The 15,739-nt window shown below is 41.5% G+C and overlaps 1 protein-coding gene across 2 annotated transcripts in view; it reads left to right on the forward strand.

Annotated features, from left to right (window-relative positions):
- The first annotated feature begins 11,268 nt into the window (after positions 1 to 11,268).
- The window catches only part of Scoc (short coiled-coil protein), a 29,599-nt gene continuing 25,128 nt past the window's right edge, over positions 11,269 to 15,739 (forward strand). The window contains exon 1 of one of the 2 annotated variants that reach the window (XM_087594969.1): positions 11,269 to 11,367. In XM_087594969.1, the coding sequence (XP_087451095.1) occupies positions 11,289 to 11,367 (79 nt within the window). In that variant the 5' untranslated portion in view covers positions 11,269 to 11,288. The remainder of the gene's footprint in view (positions 11,368 to 15,739) is intronic. The other variant, NM_001013235.1, reaches the window with a different exon arrangement.

Here is a 15,739-nt window from a genome sequence, read left to right on the forward strand (position 1 = left end):
TGAAGGTCTGATAGAATTCTGCACTAAACCCATCTGATTCTGGGCTTTTTTTTTTTTTGGTTGGGAGACTTTTAATGACTGCTTCTATTTTTAAGGTGTTATGAGACTGTTTAGATGGTTTATCTGACCCTGATTTAACTTTGGTACTTGGTATCTGTCTAGAAAATTGTCCATTTCCTCCAGATTTTCCAATTTTGTTGATTATAGGCTTTCGTAGTAGGATCTGATGGTTTTTTGAATGTCCTCAGATTCTGTTGTTATGTTTTGTTAATTTGGATACTGTCTCTGTACCCTATGGTTAGTCTGCCTAAGGGTTTATCTATCTTGTGTTTTTTTTCCTCAAAGAACCAGCTCCTGGTTTTGTTGATTCTTTGTATAGTTCTTATTGATTCTACTTGGTTGATTTCAGCCCTGAGTTTGTTATTTCCTGCTGTCTACTTTTCTTGGGTGTATTTGCTTCTTTTTGTTCTAGAACTTTCAGGTGTGTTGTCAAGCAGTAAGTGTATGCTTTCTCCAATTTCTTTCTGGAGGCACCCAGAGCTATAAGTTTTCATCTTAGCACTGCTTTCATTGTGTCCCATAAGTTTTGGTATGTTGTGCCTTCATTTTCATTAAATTCTAAAAAGTCTTTAATTTCTTTATTTCTTCCTTGACCTAGTTATCACTGAGTAGAGCGTCAACTTCCATGTATATGTGAGTTTTCTGTCATTTTTGTTATTATTGAAGGCCAGCCTTAATCTGTGGTGAACTGAGGATGCATACGATTATTTCAATCTCCTTGTATCTGTTGAGGCCTGTTTTTTTTTACCAATTATATGGTCAATCTTGGAGAAGGTACCATGAAGTGCTGAGAAGGTATATTCTTTTGTTTTAGGATGAAATGTTCTATAGATATCTGTTAAATCCATTTGGTTCATAACTCCTGTCAGTTTCACTGTGTCTCTGTTTAGTTTCTGTTTCCACGATCTGTCCATTGGTTAGAGTGGGGTGTTTAAATCTCCAACTATTATTGGATGTGGTGCAATGCATGCTTTGAGCTTTAGTAAAGTTTCTTTTATGAATGTACCCTTGTATTTGGAGCACAGATGTTCAGAATTGAGAGTTCATCTTGGTAGATTTTTTTCCTTTAATGAGTATGAGGTGTCCTTATCTTTTTTTTGATAACTTTTAGTTGCAAGTTGATTTTATTTGATATTAGAATGGCTACTCTAGCTTGTTTCTTGGGACCATTTGCTTTGAAAAATTTTATCCAGCCTTTTACTCTGTGGTAGTGTCTGTCTTTGTTACTGAAGTATGTTTCTTCTATGGAGCAAAATGCTGGGCCCTGTTTATGTATCCAGTCTGTTAGTGTATGTCTTTTTATTGGGGGAATTGAATCCATTGATGTTAAGAGATTTTAAAGACTAGTGACTGTTGTTTCCTGTCATTTTTGTTGTTAGAGATGGAATTATGTTTGTGTGTCTTTCTCCTTTTGTGTTTGTTGTAAGAAGATTACTTTCTTGCTTTTTCTAGGGTATTGTTTCCCTCCTTGTGTTGGAGTTCTCCATCTATTATTCTTTGTAGGGTTGGATTTGTGGAAAGATATTGTATAAATTTGGTTTTGTCATGGAATATCTTGGTTTCTCCATCTATGGTAATTGAGAGTTTTGCTGGATATATTAGCCTGGGCTGGCATTTGTGTTCTCTCTGGGTCTGTATAACATCTGCCCAGGATCCTTTGGCATTTAAAGACACTGTTGAGAAGTTGATATAATTCTGATAGGTCTGCCTTTATATGTTTCTTGACCTTTTTTCATTACTGCTTTTAATATTCTTTCTTTGTTTTGTGCATTTGGTGTTTTGACTATTATGTGATGGGAGGAATTTCTTTTTTGGTCCAATCTATTTGGAGTTCTGTAGGCTTCTTGCATGTTCATGGGCATCTCTTTCTTTAGGTTAGGGAAGTTTTCTTCTATAATTTTGTTGACAATATTTACTGGCCCTTTAAGTTGGGAATGTTTCCTCTCTTATATACCCATTATTCCTAGGTTCGGTCTTTTCATTGTGTCCTGGATTTCCTGGATGTTTTGGGTTACAAGCTTTTGGTATTTTGTATTTTCTTTGATTGTTGTGTCAATGTTTTCTATGGTATCTACTGCTCCTGAAATTTTCTCTTCTCTCTCTTGTATTCCGTTGGTGATGCTTCTGTTTATGACTCCTGATCTCTTTCCTGGGTTTTCCATCTCCAGGGTTGTCTCCCTTTGTGATTTCTTTATTGTTTCTATTTCCATTTTTAGATTCTGGATGATTTTGTTCAATTCCTTCATTTGCTTGGTTTTGTTTTCTTATAACTCTTTTAGGGATTTATGTATTTCCTTTTTAAGGACTTCTACCTGTTTACCTGCGTTCTCTTGTATTTCTTTAAGGGAGTTATTTATGTCCTTCTTAAAGTCCTCTATCATCATCATAAGATGGGATTTTACATACAAATCTTGCTTTTTCAGTGTTTTGGGGTATCCAGGGTTTGCTGTGGTGGAAGAACTGGGTTCTGATGATTCAAAGTAATTTTGGTTTCTGTTGCTTATGTTCTTGAGCTCGCCTCTTGCTATCTGGTTATCTCTGATGTTAATTGGTCTTGCTGTCTCTTACTGGAGCTTGTCCCTCCTGTGGGCCTATGAGCCTGTGATCTTATAAGTGAGAGAACTCCTGGGAGATCAGCTTTCTCTGAGTACACTTTGGGTCCCAAGGGCTGTGGGACAGCCTTAACTCTGGGTACAGATGGAGACCTGAAGGATCCTGTCCCAGGTTGCTCTGTGGTTCCTGTGCCCTGTATACTCGTGGCATGTCCCTCTTTGGACAGACAGTGGAGTGAAAGTGGGGTCTTACCTGTGGGTTTAGGAGTGAGAGTGCTCCTGGGAGACCAGCTCTCTCTGGGCAGGTTTTGAGTCTGAAGGGCTATGGGACAGCCTTAGCTCTGGGCACAGATGAAGACCAGAAGGCTCAAATCCTATTTTTAATGATGGTTTGTAAATGGATTAACCTTCCTTGTAACCCATGATCCACCAGAGGTAGTTGGAAGGAAAGGATATGGGGGAAGTGGGCCTATTGAGAAAGGTTCTTTGGAGCAACTCCTGTTTGTGTTGTCTAGAAATTGGCACTTCAGTTCAGAGGTTAGCAGGCAGCAGCAGCTTGAATCACTCACAGATACCTCATAGATACACCAACAGTCCAGTTTGGTAGAGTTGGGTTAGCAACAGTAGTGACATCACCTAGCAGAGACAGCCAGGCCTCAGCCTCAGCTTGAGTCAGCAGGATGGACCAATAGGAACACCAGAAGTTGTCAGCTGTGCTTCTCTCAGGGAAGCGAAGATCACCCAAGCATTGCACAGCTAGCTGTACCAGCAAGCCAAGCTCTATGTCCATCACTTCGTGAAGTCCTATTTATACCCTCCAAACATCATGTGTCTTCCACATGCCTTGCCCCAGCACATGCATTTAATCAGCAAGAGTCCTTGGAAGTGGCAATAAACATTAGTATACCATGAGAAGTTTTTTGGTGTGTTTCTAAGGCATCCTGACAAATGCGGCTCAACTATACAATGTAAGATGGACCAATGCATTCATGTTATTAGCAAATAATCCTTCATCACATGTCCGTTCACACGCTTGTTTTAGCAGAACATCCTCTCTCCTATGTCTGCTTCAGTGAAACGTTCCTTCATAAGTCTGTCAGCCTTTCCCACCTGTGTCCACTTTAATGAAGCCTTCCTTCATGTGTATGCCCCACCATACCACCATCCAACTGACTTTCCAAAGAATCCTTAAGTTTCCACTTCAAACACCACTACACACACACACACACACACACACACACACACACACTATACACCCCTACATACACACCCATCATACACCTGTACACACATGCACACATATACACACAAACCACACACCTCTACACATATACACACATCATGTAGGAATTAGAGTAGAAGAGTAAACTCCATTTTGTTTTTAAGACTCCATTATAAGTTAACTTACTCTTGGAAAGGCATGGCTCCCACCCTTGAAGTTTTGAGAAAAATCATGAAATGTCCCTAGTAGTTGCAAAATAAACACAGCAGCTGCAACTAGCTGAGGACAAGTGTTCTAAGAAAACATAAGTCATTCCCAGGTCAAGATGCTCCTTTCTGATGTATGCTTCCTCCTTATGGTTTAACCAGGGCTTTAAACCAATTAGCTTAAAGGCCAACATTCCCTTATCCTCTCATGTATCCCCCTTAGAAGCCCCTGCTTTTGTTTTTGTCCTTTATAAACCCCTTCCCTTTGACCTTGGGATGACTCTCCTATCCTGTTGCATCAGGAAGGTTTGTGGCCCAAACTCAAACTTGAATAAAGACTCTCATGTGCTTGCATCAGAGTTGTGGTTCCCCGTGGTCTCTTTGGGGTTTTCACAATCTGGGCACAACAATCACACACCTTACAAGCATACACACATATATACACACACCACAAACCTCTACACACTCCTACATACACATGCATACACATCCCCCTACACACACACAACACACACACACACACACATACACACACACACACACACACACACACACACATACACACACACACACACACACACACACGGACCTACACATACACCCTAAACATATACACAGCCCTACACACACACCCCTACATACATCTATTCTCTGTCTCTGTCTCTGTCTATCTCTTTCAGGTGACCCTACCCATGTATCATAGAATCTGGGCATCTTGTGTCATTTACTTTGAATATGTAAAGCTTCCCAATGCTTCAAAATCCTAGAAGATTTTTGTTAAAGAAGAACCAAAATTAATGTTGACACTATTTATCCACTAGAGGGAGCCAGCAAAGCCAGAATAATAGGAACAAGCTGACCATTATCAACCCCAAGCCAAGATTTTCAGGCAAGACAACTATTCTTGGTTGTCAGCTTGACTACCTCTGGAACTAGAACCCAAAATGGAGGGCACAGCTGGAATTGTTTAATTGTTGATGTGGAAGAACCCAGATTGAGATTTCAGGAAAGAATATCTCCTGGTGAAGTCAGGAATGGGATTTCTTTCTTACCTGACTGCCAAAGCTAATTGTTTATGCGAAGATTCTGGCAGGAAGTAAGCTGTTAGTAGATCCAAGTATATTTACTGAACTTGAAGGCATGGTTTGAATGACTTGTGATTTAAGAACGTGTGAAAACCCAAATGTAAATTTACTTAAAACAAAGAGAGTATAATTAAGGAAAAGCTTTTTTTTTTTTAAGGACACATCGATGGCTTAAGTTTTATTCTCAGTTATGTACAGTTTTGTATGTGATCAGTTAACATGACATGTGCCTAGGTGTTCGAGGCTCTTCCCCACTTTCTCTTCTATTCGTTTCAGTTTATCTGGTTTTATGTGTGTAGGTTATAACTGGCACCAGTTGTAGGGTTATAGTGGGATCCCATGTCCCCTCTGCCATAGGGGTAGGGCAGCCATGAGACACTGCTCTGGGGGTGGGGAAGTGCAGTCTGAGGCAGGACATAGCCAGAGCTGGCTTAGATGTCTGCTGGCCTGCAGGGAGTCTGGGGAAGTCTGGTTCTCAGGCTCTTGGGCATCCAGGCACCGCTGGGATGCTGAGGAAGAATTGAGAACTGAGTGGAGGCCCTCGGGGCTGGATCTAGCCTGGGGACAAGGGGGAAAGAAGGGAAGCTCTGGCTTGTCCCACAGAGGAGAGGGGGATAGTCCTTGGCTGGACCTCAGCTGGCTTGGCCTTGGTGGTGGTCCCTGGTAGTGCTGGGAGGCTTTCTTTGGGAGATTAGAAAGCGGCTCTGTAGGCAAAGGCCTTCCCTGTGGCTTCCCATGGTGGATTCCGATGAACAGGAACAGTCCATGGTTTCAAGGTGTTTATTGTCATGGTGGAAAGGGGATAAAGAGTAAAACTACACCTCACTTCTCAGAGTGGGCCTGAGATTAAATACCTTTTGCAGGGAGGAGTGTCCAGAAAGGGAAATTCATTGGTTAAGCCCCCAGGCCTTTAGGTATCTCATTATAATGGAGATCTGTCTTGAGCCTGTGGTCGTGTCCCTGTGGAGGGGCGTGGGGCATTGCCCTTATGTGACTGATGGCCACAAATATATGGAGGGCTGTGGGGCAGTGACCAGCCTGGTTTCCTGGGAGTCAGGGGAAATGCCTACTGTTCCTTTCAGGGTCACTGGGGTCTCAAGCCTCTTCAACTAGGAACCAGGTTGTCTTTTCACTCTTCCACATATGTGGAGGTCTTTGATCCACTTGGACTTGAGCTTTGTACAAGGAGATAAGAATGGATCAATATGTATTCTTCTAGATGCTGACCTCCAGTTAAACCAGCACCATTTGTTGAAAATACTGTCTTTTTCCCTTTGGATAGTTTTAGCTCCTTTGTCAAAGATCAAGTGACTATATGTGTGTGGGTTCATTTCTGGGTCTTCAATTCTATTCCACTGATCTACCTGCCTGTCTCTGTATCAATACCATGAACTTTTTATCACTATTGCTCTCTAATACAGCTTGAGGTCAGGGATGGTGATTCCCCCAGAAGTTGTTTTACTGTTGAGAATAGTTTTCATTCTCCTGGATTTTTTGTTATTTCAAATGAATTCACAAATTGCTCTTTCTAACTCTATAAAGAATTGAGTTGAAATTTTGATGGGGATTGCATTGAATTTGTACATGCTTTTGGCAAGATGGCCATTTTTACTATATTAATCCTGCCAATCCATAAGCATGGGAGATCTTTCCATCTTCTGAGATCTTCTTCAATTTTTTTTTCTTCAGAGACTTGAAGTTCTTGTTATACAAACCTTTCACTTGCTTGGTTAAAGTCGCACCGAGGTATTTTATATTATTTGGGACTATTGTGAAGGGTGTCATTTCCCTAATTTCTTTCTCGACCTGTTTATCCTTTCAGTAGAGGAAGGCTACTGATTTGTTTGAGTTAATTTTATACCCATTCACTTTACTGAAGTTGTTTATCAGGCTTAATAGTTCTTTGGTGGAACTTTTGGGGTGACTTAAGTATACTATCATATCATCTGCAAATAGTGATATTTTGACCTCTTCCTTTCCAATTTGTATTCCTTTGATCTCCATTTGTTGTCTGATTTCTTTAGCTAGGACTTAGAGTGCTATATTGAATAGGTAGGGAGAGAGTGGGCAGCCTTGTCTAGTCTCTGACTATAGTGGGATTGCTTTAAGTTTTTCTCCATTTAGTTTAATGTTGGCTACTGGTTTGCTGTATATTGCATTTACTGTGTTTAGGTATGGGCCTTGAATTCCTCATCTTTCCAAGACTTTTACTATGAAGGGGTGTTGAATTTTGTCAAATGCTTTTTCAGCATCTAATGAGATGATCATGCGGGTTTTTTTCCTTTGAGTTTGTTTACACAATGGATTATGTTGATGGATTTCCATATATTGAACCATCCCTCCATCCCTGGGATGAAGCCTACTTTATCATGATGGATGATTGTTTTGATGGTTCTTGGATTTGGTTAGTGAGAATTTTATTGGGTATTTTTGCATTGATATTCATGAGGGAAATTGGTCTAAAGTTCTCTTTCTTTGTTGGGTCTTTGTGGTTAGGTATAAGTATAATTGTGGCTTCATAGAACGAATTGGGTAGTGTTCCCTCTGTTTCTATTTTGTGGAATGGTTTGGAGAGTATTGGTATTAGATCTTCTTTGAAGGTTTGAAGGTCTGATAGAATTCTGCACTAAACCCATCTGGTCCTGGGCTTCTTTTTTGGTTGGGAGACTTTTAATCACTGCTTCTATTTCTTTAGGAGTTATGAGGCTGTTTAGATGGTTTATCTGATCCTGATTTAACTTTGATACCTGGAATCTGTTTAGAAAATTGTCCATTCCTTCAGATTTTCCAGTTTTGTTGAGTATAAACTTTTGTAGTAGGATCTGATGGCTTTTTTAATTTCCTCAGATTTTGTTGTTATGTCTCCCTTTCATTTCTGATTTTGTTATTTGGATATTGTCTCTGTGCCCTCTGGTTAGTCTGCCTAAGGGATTATCTATCTTGTTGATTTTCTCAAAGAACCAGCTCCTGGTTTTGTTGATTCTTTGTATGGTTCTTCCTGTTTCTGCTTGGTTGATTTCAGCTTTGAGTTTGATTATTTCCTGCCATCTGTGGGACTTTGGTGCCCCAGGGTCTCCATGGTGATCTCTGGCCTGGCTAGGTACTTGGGTTCTGGTGAGAGAACTCAGGCATGGAGTGAGAATGGCTTTAGCTGTCCCTGCGGCTGGTGGTTCTCTTTCCCACCAGTTGCTCAGCCAGCAGGAGACTGACCAGCCAGTTGGGGGTGCAGAGTAGCTTCTTGTGGCAATTTCAGGAGAGCAGATCTCTTCCCCAAGAGGCTCTTATGACAGAAGCTGTCAGAGGATGAAATAATTCCTGCATACTTTTAATCCTGAACATGATCCTTAAATACAGTTTTTGGATGTGCCAGTGTCTGACAGCAGGTATTTCCTAATGGTTTGGCTTGAGAGCTTGGGAAGACTTCATCTACATATTTGGGGGTGTGATCCTGCTTCTTTGATCCGTCTTGAGCCTATGTGACCTGTGGTCATGTCCTCGCCTGTGGAAGAGGGTCGTGGGGTGTTGTCCTTTGTGACTGATCTGTCTCAAACCTTTCTTACAGGGGTCTGTGCGGACTGAGAAGGCCCTGATCTCCTGGGAGACTGGTAATGCACCTGCCATCTCTTTTAGGGTTCATCCCGGGGATTCGACCTATCTTGACCAGGAATCAGGGTTCCTTTCACACCATGCCACCCTAAGCCGTCTTGGGTGAATTTGCCTATTTTTGTTCTAGATCTTTCTTGTGTGCTGTCAAGCTGTTAGTGTATGCTCTCTCCAATTTGTTTTTGGAGGCACTTAGAGCTCTGAGTTTTCTTCTTAGCACAGCTTTCATTGTATCCCATAAGTTTGGGTATCTTGTGTCTTCATTTTCATTAAATTCTAAAAAGTCTCTAATTTCTTTCTTTATTTCTTCCTTGACCAAGTTGTCATTGAGTAGAGCCTTGTTCAGCTTCCATGTATATGTGGGCTTTCTGTTGTTTTTGTTGTTTTTGAAAACAAGACTTAGTTTATGGTGATATGATAGTATGCATGGGATTATTTTAATCTTCTTGTATCTGTTGAAGCCTGTTTTGTGGCCACTTATATGGTCAATCTTGGAGAAGGTACCATGAGGTGCTGAGAAGAAGGTATATTCTTTTGTTTTAGGATGGAAATGTTCTATAGATACCTGTTAAATCCATTTAGTTCATAACTTCTGTTAGTTCCACTGTGTCTCTGTTTAGTTTCTGTTTCCATGATCTGTCCATTGGTAACAGTGGGGTGTTTAAATATCCTACTATTATTGGGTGTGGTGCAATGTATGCTTTGAGCTTTAGTAAAGTCTCGTTTATGAATGTGGGTCCCCTTGTATTGTTCAGAATTGAGAGTTCATCTTGGTAGATTTTTTTTTCCTTTGATGAGTATGAAGTGTCTTTCCTTATCTTTTTCCATAACTTTTGGTTGAAAGTCGATTTTATTTGATATTAGAATAGCTACTCTAGCTTGTTTCTTGGAACCATTTGCTTGGGAATTTTTTCCAGCCTTTTACTCTGAAGTAGTGTCTGTCTTTGTCACTGAGGTACGTTTCCTGTATGCAGCAAAATGCTGGGTCCTGTTTACATATCCAGTCTGGTAGTCTATGTCTTTTTATTGGGGAGATGAGTCTATTGATGTTAAGAGACATTAAGGAATAGTGATTGTCCTTTCCTGTCATTTTTGTTGTTAGGGGTGGAGTTATGTTTGCGTGGCTCTCTTCTTTTGGGTTTGTTGCAAGATTACTTTCTTGCAGAAGAGGACTATCTTCCACACTTGAGTTTGAGTTTAGGAGATCTCAAACCCCACCCCCACAGTGACACACTTCCTTCAACAAGGCCACATCCACTCTAACAAGGCCTCCTAATAGCACCACTCCCCATGGGTCAAAGATTCAAACTAGGAGACTACGGGGGGGGGGGTGCGGGGGGGCATACATATTCAAAGCAGCACAGGAGGGTAGAAATGCTGGCAGACTTGTTGAACTTTTTCTTTTTAAATTTCCAGGGCACATATTTTCTAACTCCTTCATGGGCTTATTAATAGCAGCAAACAAATCTCTCTGTGAGTCCTCATGTTTTCAGCTCATATAGACTAGACAACTCAATAGTTGGAAAATGTAATTGAAAAATTCCAGGGAATTCTATTCCAGTGAATTTAATTTTTCACACTTACGATTTCCTACAGCTCACACCTCCATTTTACTAGATGGAGCAACAATGCACCAGAGTGAAAAAGATTCTATGCATCAAAACACTTGGTGCGGAAGACAGCATGTCGCAATTCTATCTGAATATCTGCTGAAAAATGCTTCACTAAATTTGTTTGATTCCCTGCCCCGGGGAAGAGTAATGGTTTGAATTCTAAAATAGTTTTGGGTTTGTTTACGTACACGGGCGTGGACTAGGAAAAACCATTGTAAAAAATATTGCCTCCAGGGTTGACAAATGCCTCAGTGGATAAAGTGCTTGCTTTCAAGCATAGGGACCTGAGTTAGGAATCCCAGCACCCTAAAATCTGGTTATGGTAGCATGCAACTGGGATAGGGTGAAGGTAAGCAGGTCCCAGGAGTACACTGGTCACCCCTCTAGTGAACAGGTAGGCTCTTGGTAAGAGACTGCCTCAAAAATGTAAGATGGAGACGGACTGAGAAAGACAGTCAATACTGGTCTTTGGCCAGCACAAGCAGGTTGACATCCCCCACACCCCAAGTCAGCCAAGTTCTTTTATCAGGTCCCTGAGAAGTTTCTTGTTAGAGAGGTGTCCAAAAAACATCAATCAAACTAACTCAATCTCTTTCCTTCAATTTCATTCCAAAGCTTTCTGGGTAATTTCTGTAACCAACCCACAATCCAGCCCACGGAAACTACACTGTGGGATTGAAGACAGGGTGCCACTGTCTGCTAGGCTATGTCAGCAGGGCCAATCAGCTTTGCCGGAAGAAGCGCTGTAACTCTTTAACTCGGGACTGGTTTCTGGTTGAGAATACAAAGCTCAAGTCGAAAGCGGAGAGAGGCTGAGAAGGGTGGAGGATCAGATAGCTCCTGCTAGGGTACTTATTAATGATTCAGCAAGGGCGAGCACACGGGGCAGCTGCCGCTCCTCAAGGGCGAGCACAAGGGACAGCCGCCAGTCCTGGCTGGCATTGCTCATGAACAAGATGGACGGGTTGAACACAGGGGAGGAGGAAGACAGCGCATTCACCAGCATTTCTCTCACGGATGACACAGGTAAGAAACACGTAGATAGATGCTCAGACAGAAAGTTCTGTGACTGCTAGGTGGTTAAAAATATAACCTTTAAAAAATATATATAACCTAATTACAGCAGCCAAACATACTCATTGGAAAATACTTGAAAAATATAGCTATAAAAGCCAACATTTAATTAAGAGCAGGTTTTCTTTTTCCTTTCAAATGAACGGATAGCCCTGTTTCCCGTGGTTACATTTATTAGATGGACTTTTGAAAAATAAATAAGAAAATCTCCAAACTATAAAGTGTTCATTTCCTGGTTCAGGAAACATGATCTCGAAGTTGCTGTTAAGTCTGTGATATTATTCTTCTTTTGATTATTTCTTCTCTACTTTTTCAAATAGTTTTTATTATTTCTGAAAAAATGTCTGAATATCCTACAAGTAGCTTTAAGACCTGTGTCAGAAATGTTTAGTGTTAAGCAAGGGCAAAGTTTGCCAAATTTAACATAGGGGAGGGGGAAACCCAGAACTGTTACTCACCCAACTTCTCAGAGAAAAAGAGACATTGCTGAACTGTATATTGCTGGAACTATCCAGAAATACAATCTGCTGAGTGCGCGTGCATGTGCGTGCGTGTGCGTGTGTGTGTGTGTGTGTGTGTGTGTGTGTGTGTGTGAGATGCAATGGCTTTCTAAGTTTCTCTAGCACAATCATGGTAAGAAAGCCAGCAGGACCTCAGCTAAGCCATGGTGGTTACTGTGTTTAGCTTGGATGAAAAGCTTGAATACTTAACATTAAGTATTCTTCACTTTCTCCCTGAATACTCAAATTCAGAAAGTGTCTTTCTGAAGTGCAGCCAGACAATGAACACAGGGCACCAGTCCAGCATGGGAAGCCTGCTATAAACATGCTGGGCTCTTGGGAATTCAGAGTACTTTGTACCTTCCTACTGAGAGAAAGAAACAAGGTGCAGGCCTGGGGACAGAGTGGGGCACTGCTCACCGCCTTTCGCAGTGGAAAGCAGCACATGAAGACAGAGAGGAAGCTCATTTCTTGGCTTCCAGAGGGTTGGGTGAACAGATGGTGCGTGCCAAGTCTCAGTACTCTGATCTGGGAGACTCCTTGGATGAAGCCAGGCCACATTCTCTGTGCATTGTGAAGGGGCTGAACCTGAGAGAAGGGAGACTTTCTGAAATATTCCCCCTCTTTCTTCACCCCACTCATTCACACTCTAGTTATTACAAATATACAAATAAACAAATAAACAAATAAACAAATATACAAATAAAGTATTATGTAAACATGTTAAAAAATTCAGCTACATATTCTGTTCTTAATGATGAGAACATTTCAAACCCACTCTAGCTCACCCATGTTAACACAGCTTCCTTTTAAGGCTGAACACTATTTCACTGTGATTGTACACTACCTGTGGTGCTTTGACTATATTTGTCCCACAGAGTAGCCCTATTAGGCCTAGTTAGAGTAGTGTGTCCTTGTTGGAGGAAGTGTGTCACTGTGGGAGTGGGCTTTGAGACCCTCCTTCTAGCTGCCTGGAAGACAGTTTGCTTCTGTTTTCCTTTGGATGAAGATGTTGAACTCTCAGGTGACAGGCCTGCCTGGGTGCTGCTGTGCATTATCCTGTCATGATAATAATGGATTGAAATTCTAAAAGTATAAGCCAACTCAGATTAAAGGTTGTCCTTTATAAGAGTTGCCTTGGTCATGGTGTTTCTTCACAGCAATGAAACCCTAGACAGAAGTTGGTACCAGGGACTGGGGTATTTCTGTGATAGGCCTGATCATTTTTTGTTAGGAGGAATGTAGATTTTGGGAGTTTGGATTTGGAAAACCATGGAATGCTTTAAGTGAGACAGTATGAAAGACATTGGTGCTGAGGATGATTTGAACTCTGGAAATTGTTCTAATGATGTTTTGGTGAAGAATATTGCTGCTTTTTGCCCTTGTCTGAATAGTCTGCCTGAGGCTAATGTAAAGAGATTCAGATTAACTGCATTGACAAAGAAAGTCTCAGAAACGCCCAGCATAGACTTTGTCTTCTGGTTTACTCTCATGAAGATCATTTTGATCAAGTGTAACAAGCTTATGAAAAAAAATGCCAAATGTATGGTTCATGTATGAAAGGGGCACCAGGAAGTGAAATGGAGCTGAGTCCTGTGTTCAAGGAAATGAACAGGTTAAGGGAGTGGTGATCTCAGGGCAGGATCCCACCCAGATAAGCTTACTGTTTGTGTTAGCAGTTGAACAAGGGATACTTATACCCTGTTAGGTATTATTACCTGGTTATTAAAATCCAGAAATGGAAGGCACACTTGTGATCCAGATCTTGAGGCTGGAAGATACAGGCTTTTGCTCTGGATCTTGAGGAATAGCGGCCATGAAAAGCTTTGGCCCAGGCATGGTGGTACACACCTTTAATTCCATGAGATAAAAGCAAGCAGATATTTAAGTTAAAGGCCAGCCGGGAACAGATCAGGTTCTAGGTGAAGAAAAGCTTAAGTCCAATGGTGGTGAGTGGTACATACCTTTAATTCGAGTATTCAGGAGACAGAGCCATCCAGATCTCTGAGTTCAAGGTCAGTCTACAGAGCAAGTTCCAGGACAGCCAAGCTTAGGCAGTGAATGAAGTCACTGAAGACAACAATGAAGCTGCCGAGGATGTAATAGAGCAAGGAGTACCATGTTCCAGCCTTAGCAAGCAGCAGAACTTGGCATCTTTGGCAATATGGCTCTAGCTTTTGAATCAAGAAATAGAAGGGGTTACAGGAACAATTTATGTTGCCTAGCTGGAACTAAGAAATTAGTGGTGATTAAGACAAGACCAGCATCACTGAGGTGAAACCTTCTAGGAAGTGTTTCCTGAGAACACAAAGAAGCAGTGTTCTAGAGATAGCCAAGGTTGTACCTTGTGCTACAGCTGGACTTGGTAATTGTAAAAATCAGTCAGGTAATACTGGTTTTGAAGGCATGAAGGGGTTATAGAGAGCTCCTTGAGGCTTGGCACTGAGAGAGGCCAGGGAAGGCCATTAGTGAAGGTCCAGCCTCATTTGTAGTTGATGGCTCTGGACTGAAGGGGTCCATGGGATATCTGCTGAGGAGAGATGCTATCAGGGAGTGGAACCAGCCAATGAGCAAGAACTGCTGTGTTGCAGTCAATAAAGCAGAAAGGAGTTGGAGATCTAAAGCTTGCTTTGACATCAGACATGGAGATGCAGAGTTTTGAGTTTGCCCAGCTGGTTTGGGACTTGCTTTGGTCCAATATTTTCTCACCATGACACTTTGGAATGGTAATGTATATCTTGAGATGTTTGGAGGTATGTGATCTACCTTTTTTTGATTTTGATTTTTATAAGGGATTACAGTTGCATGATTGGATGAATTTCAGAAGAGACTTTGAACTTTGGACTTTTAACATTGTTGAGACTGCTATAGTCTGTGGAGACTTTTGAAGTTGAAATAAATGTACTTTGCATTATGTTATGGCTAGGTATGACCCCTACAGACTCACGTGTTTGAACAAGCCTATGGGGACAATGAGTGGAATGTGGTGGTTTGAATATGCTTGGCCCAGGGAGTGGCACTACTAGGAGGTGTGGCCTTGTTGGAGTAGGTATGTCCTTGTTGAAGGAAGTGTGTCTCCATGAATGTGTGCTTTGAGACCCTCCTCCTAGCCATCTGGAAAGCAATTTGCTCTTGGCTTCCTTTGGATGAAGATGTAGAACTCTCAGCTCCTCCAATGCCATGACTACCTGGATGCTGCTGTGCTTTCTGCCATGATAATAATTGACTGAACCTCAGAACCTGTAAGCCAGCCTCAGCTGAATGTTGCCCTTTATAAGAGCTGCTTTGGTCGTGGTGTTTCTTTATAGCAATGGAAACCCTAACCAAGACCTTTGTTAATTTGGTTGTCAATAGACACAGGTGTTAACTTATCTTCCATCTCTCAAATCTATTCCCACATTTGTATACGAATTCTAGCAAAGGTCTCTGTGCCCACCCTGTTACCTACCCCACCCAACCTGTTAGCTATAACTAGATATGACCTTCTCCCACACTGCCCCCATTTCTGGGTAGCCACAGCACCAGCTTTTCAGCTCTTCTTAGTCCAAGTTTTATCTCTTCACTTACAGTGTCTGCTTCTCCATCTCTGTTGACTAATCTTCAAGACATTTAATTATTATTCAGAGTTTCTATTTCCTGGTTCCACCTGTCTCTTCAGTGTCATTTCCTGCCACATTATACGGGCTCAATGGGAACACTTAATATTCCCTGTACATGATGCCTATTTCATGTCTCTGGGCTTCAAGTGGTTCCTCTTATTGCTTGACCTGTCTTGAGCTGGCTAATTCCTACTTTCCCATAAGATTTCACTCAGGCAATATCTC

Source organism: Rattus norvegicus, chromosome 19, assembly GCF_021556685.1.
Source record: "Rattus norvegicus strain SHRSP/BbbUtx chromosome 19, alternate assembly SHRSP_T2T, whole genome shotgun sequence".
Classification (NCBI taxonomy): Eukaryota; Metazoa; Chordata; class Mammalia; order Rodentia; family Muridae; genus Rattus; species Rattus norvegicus.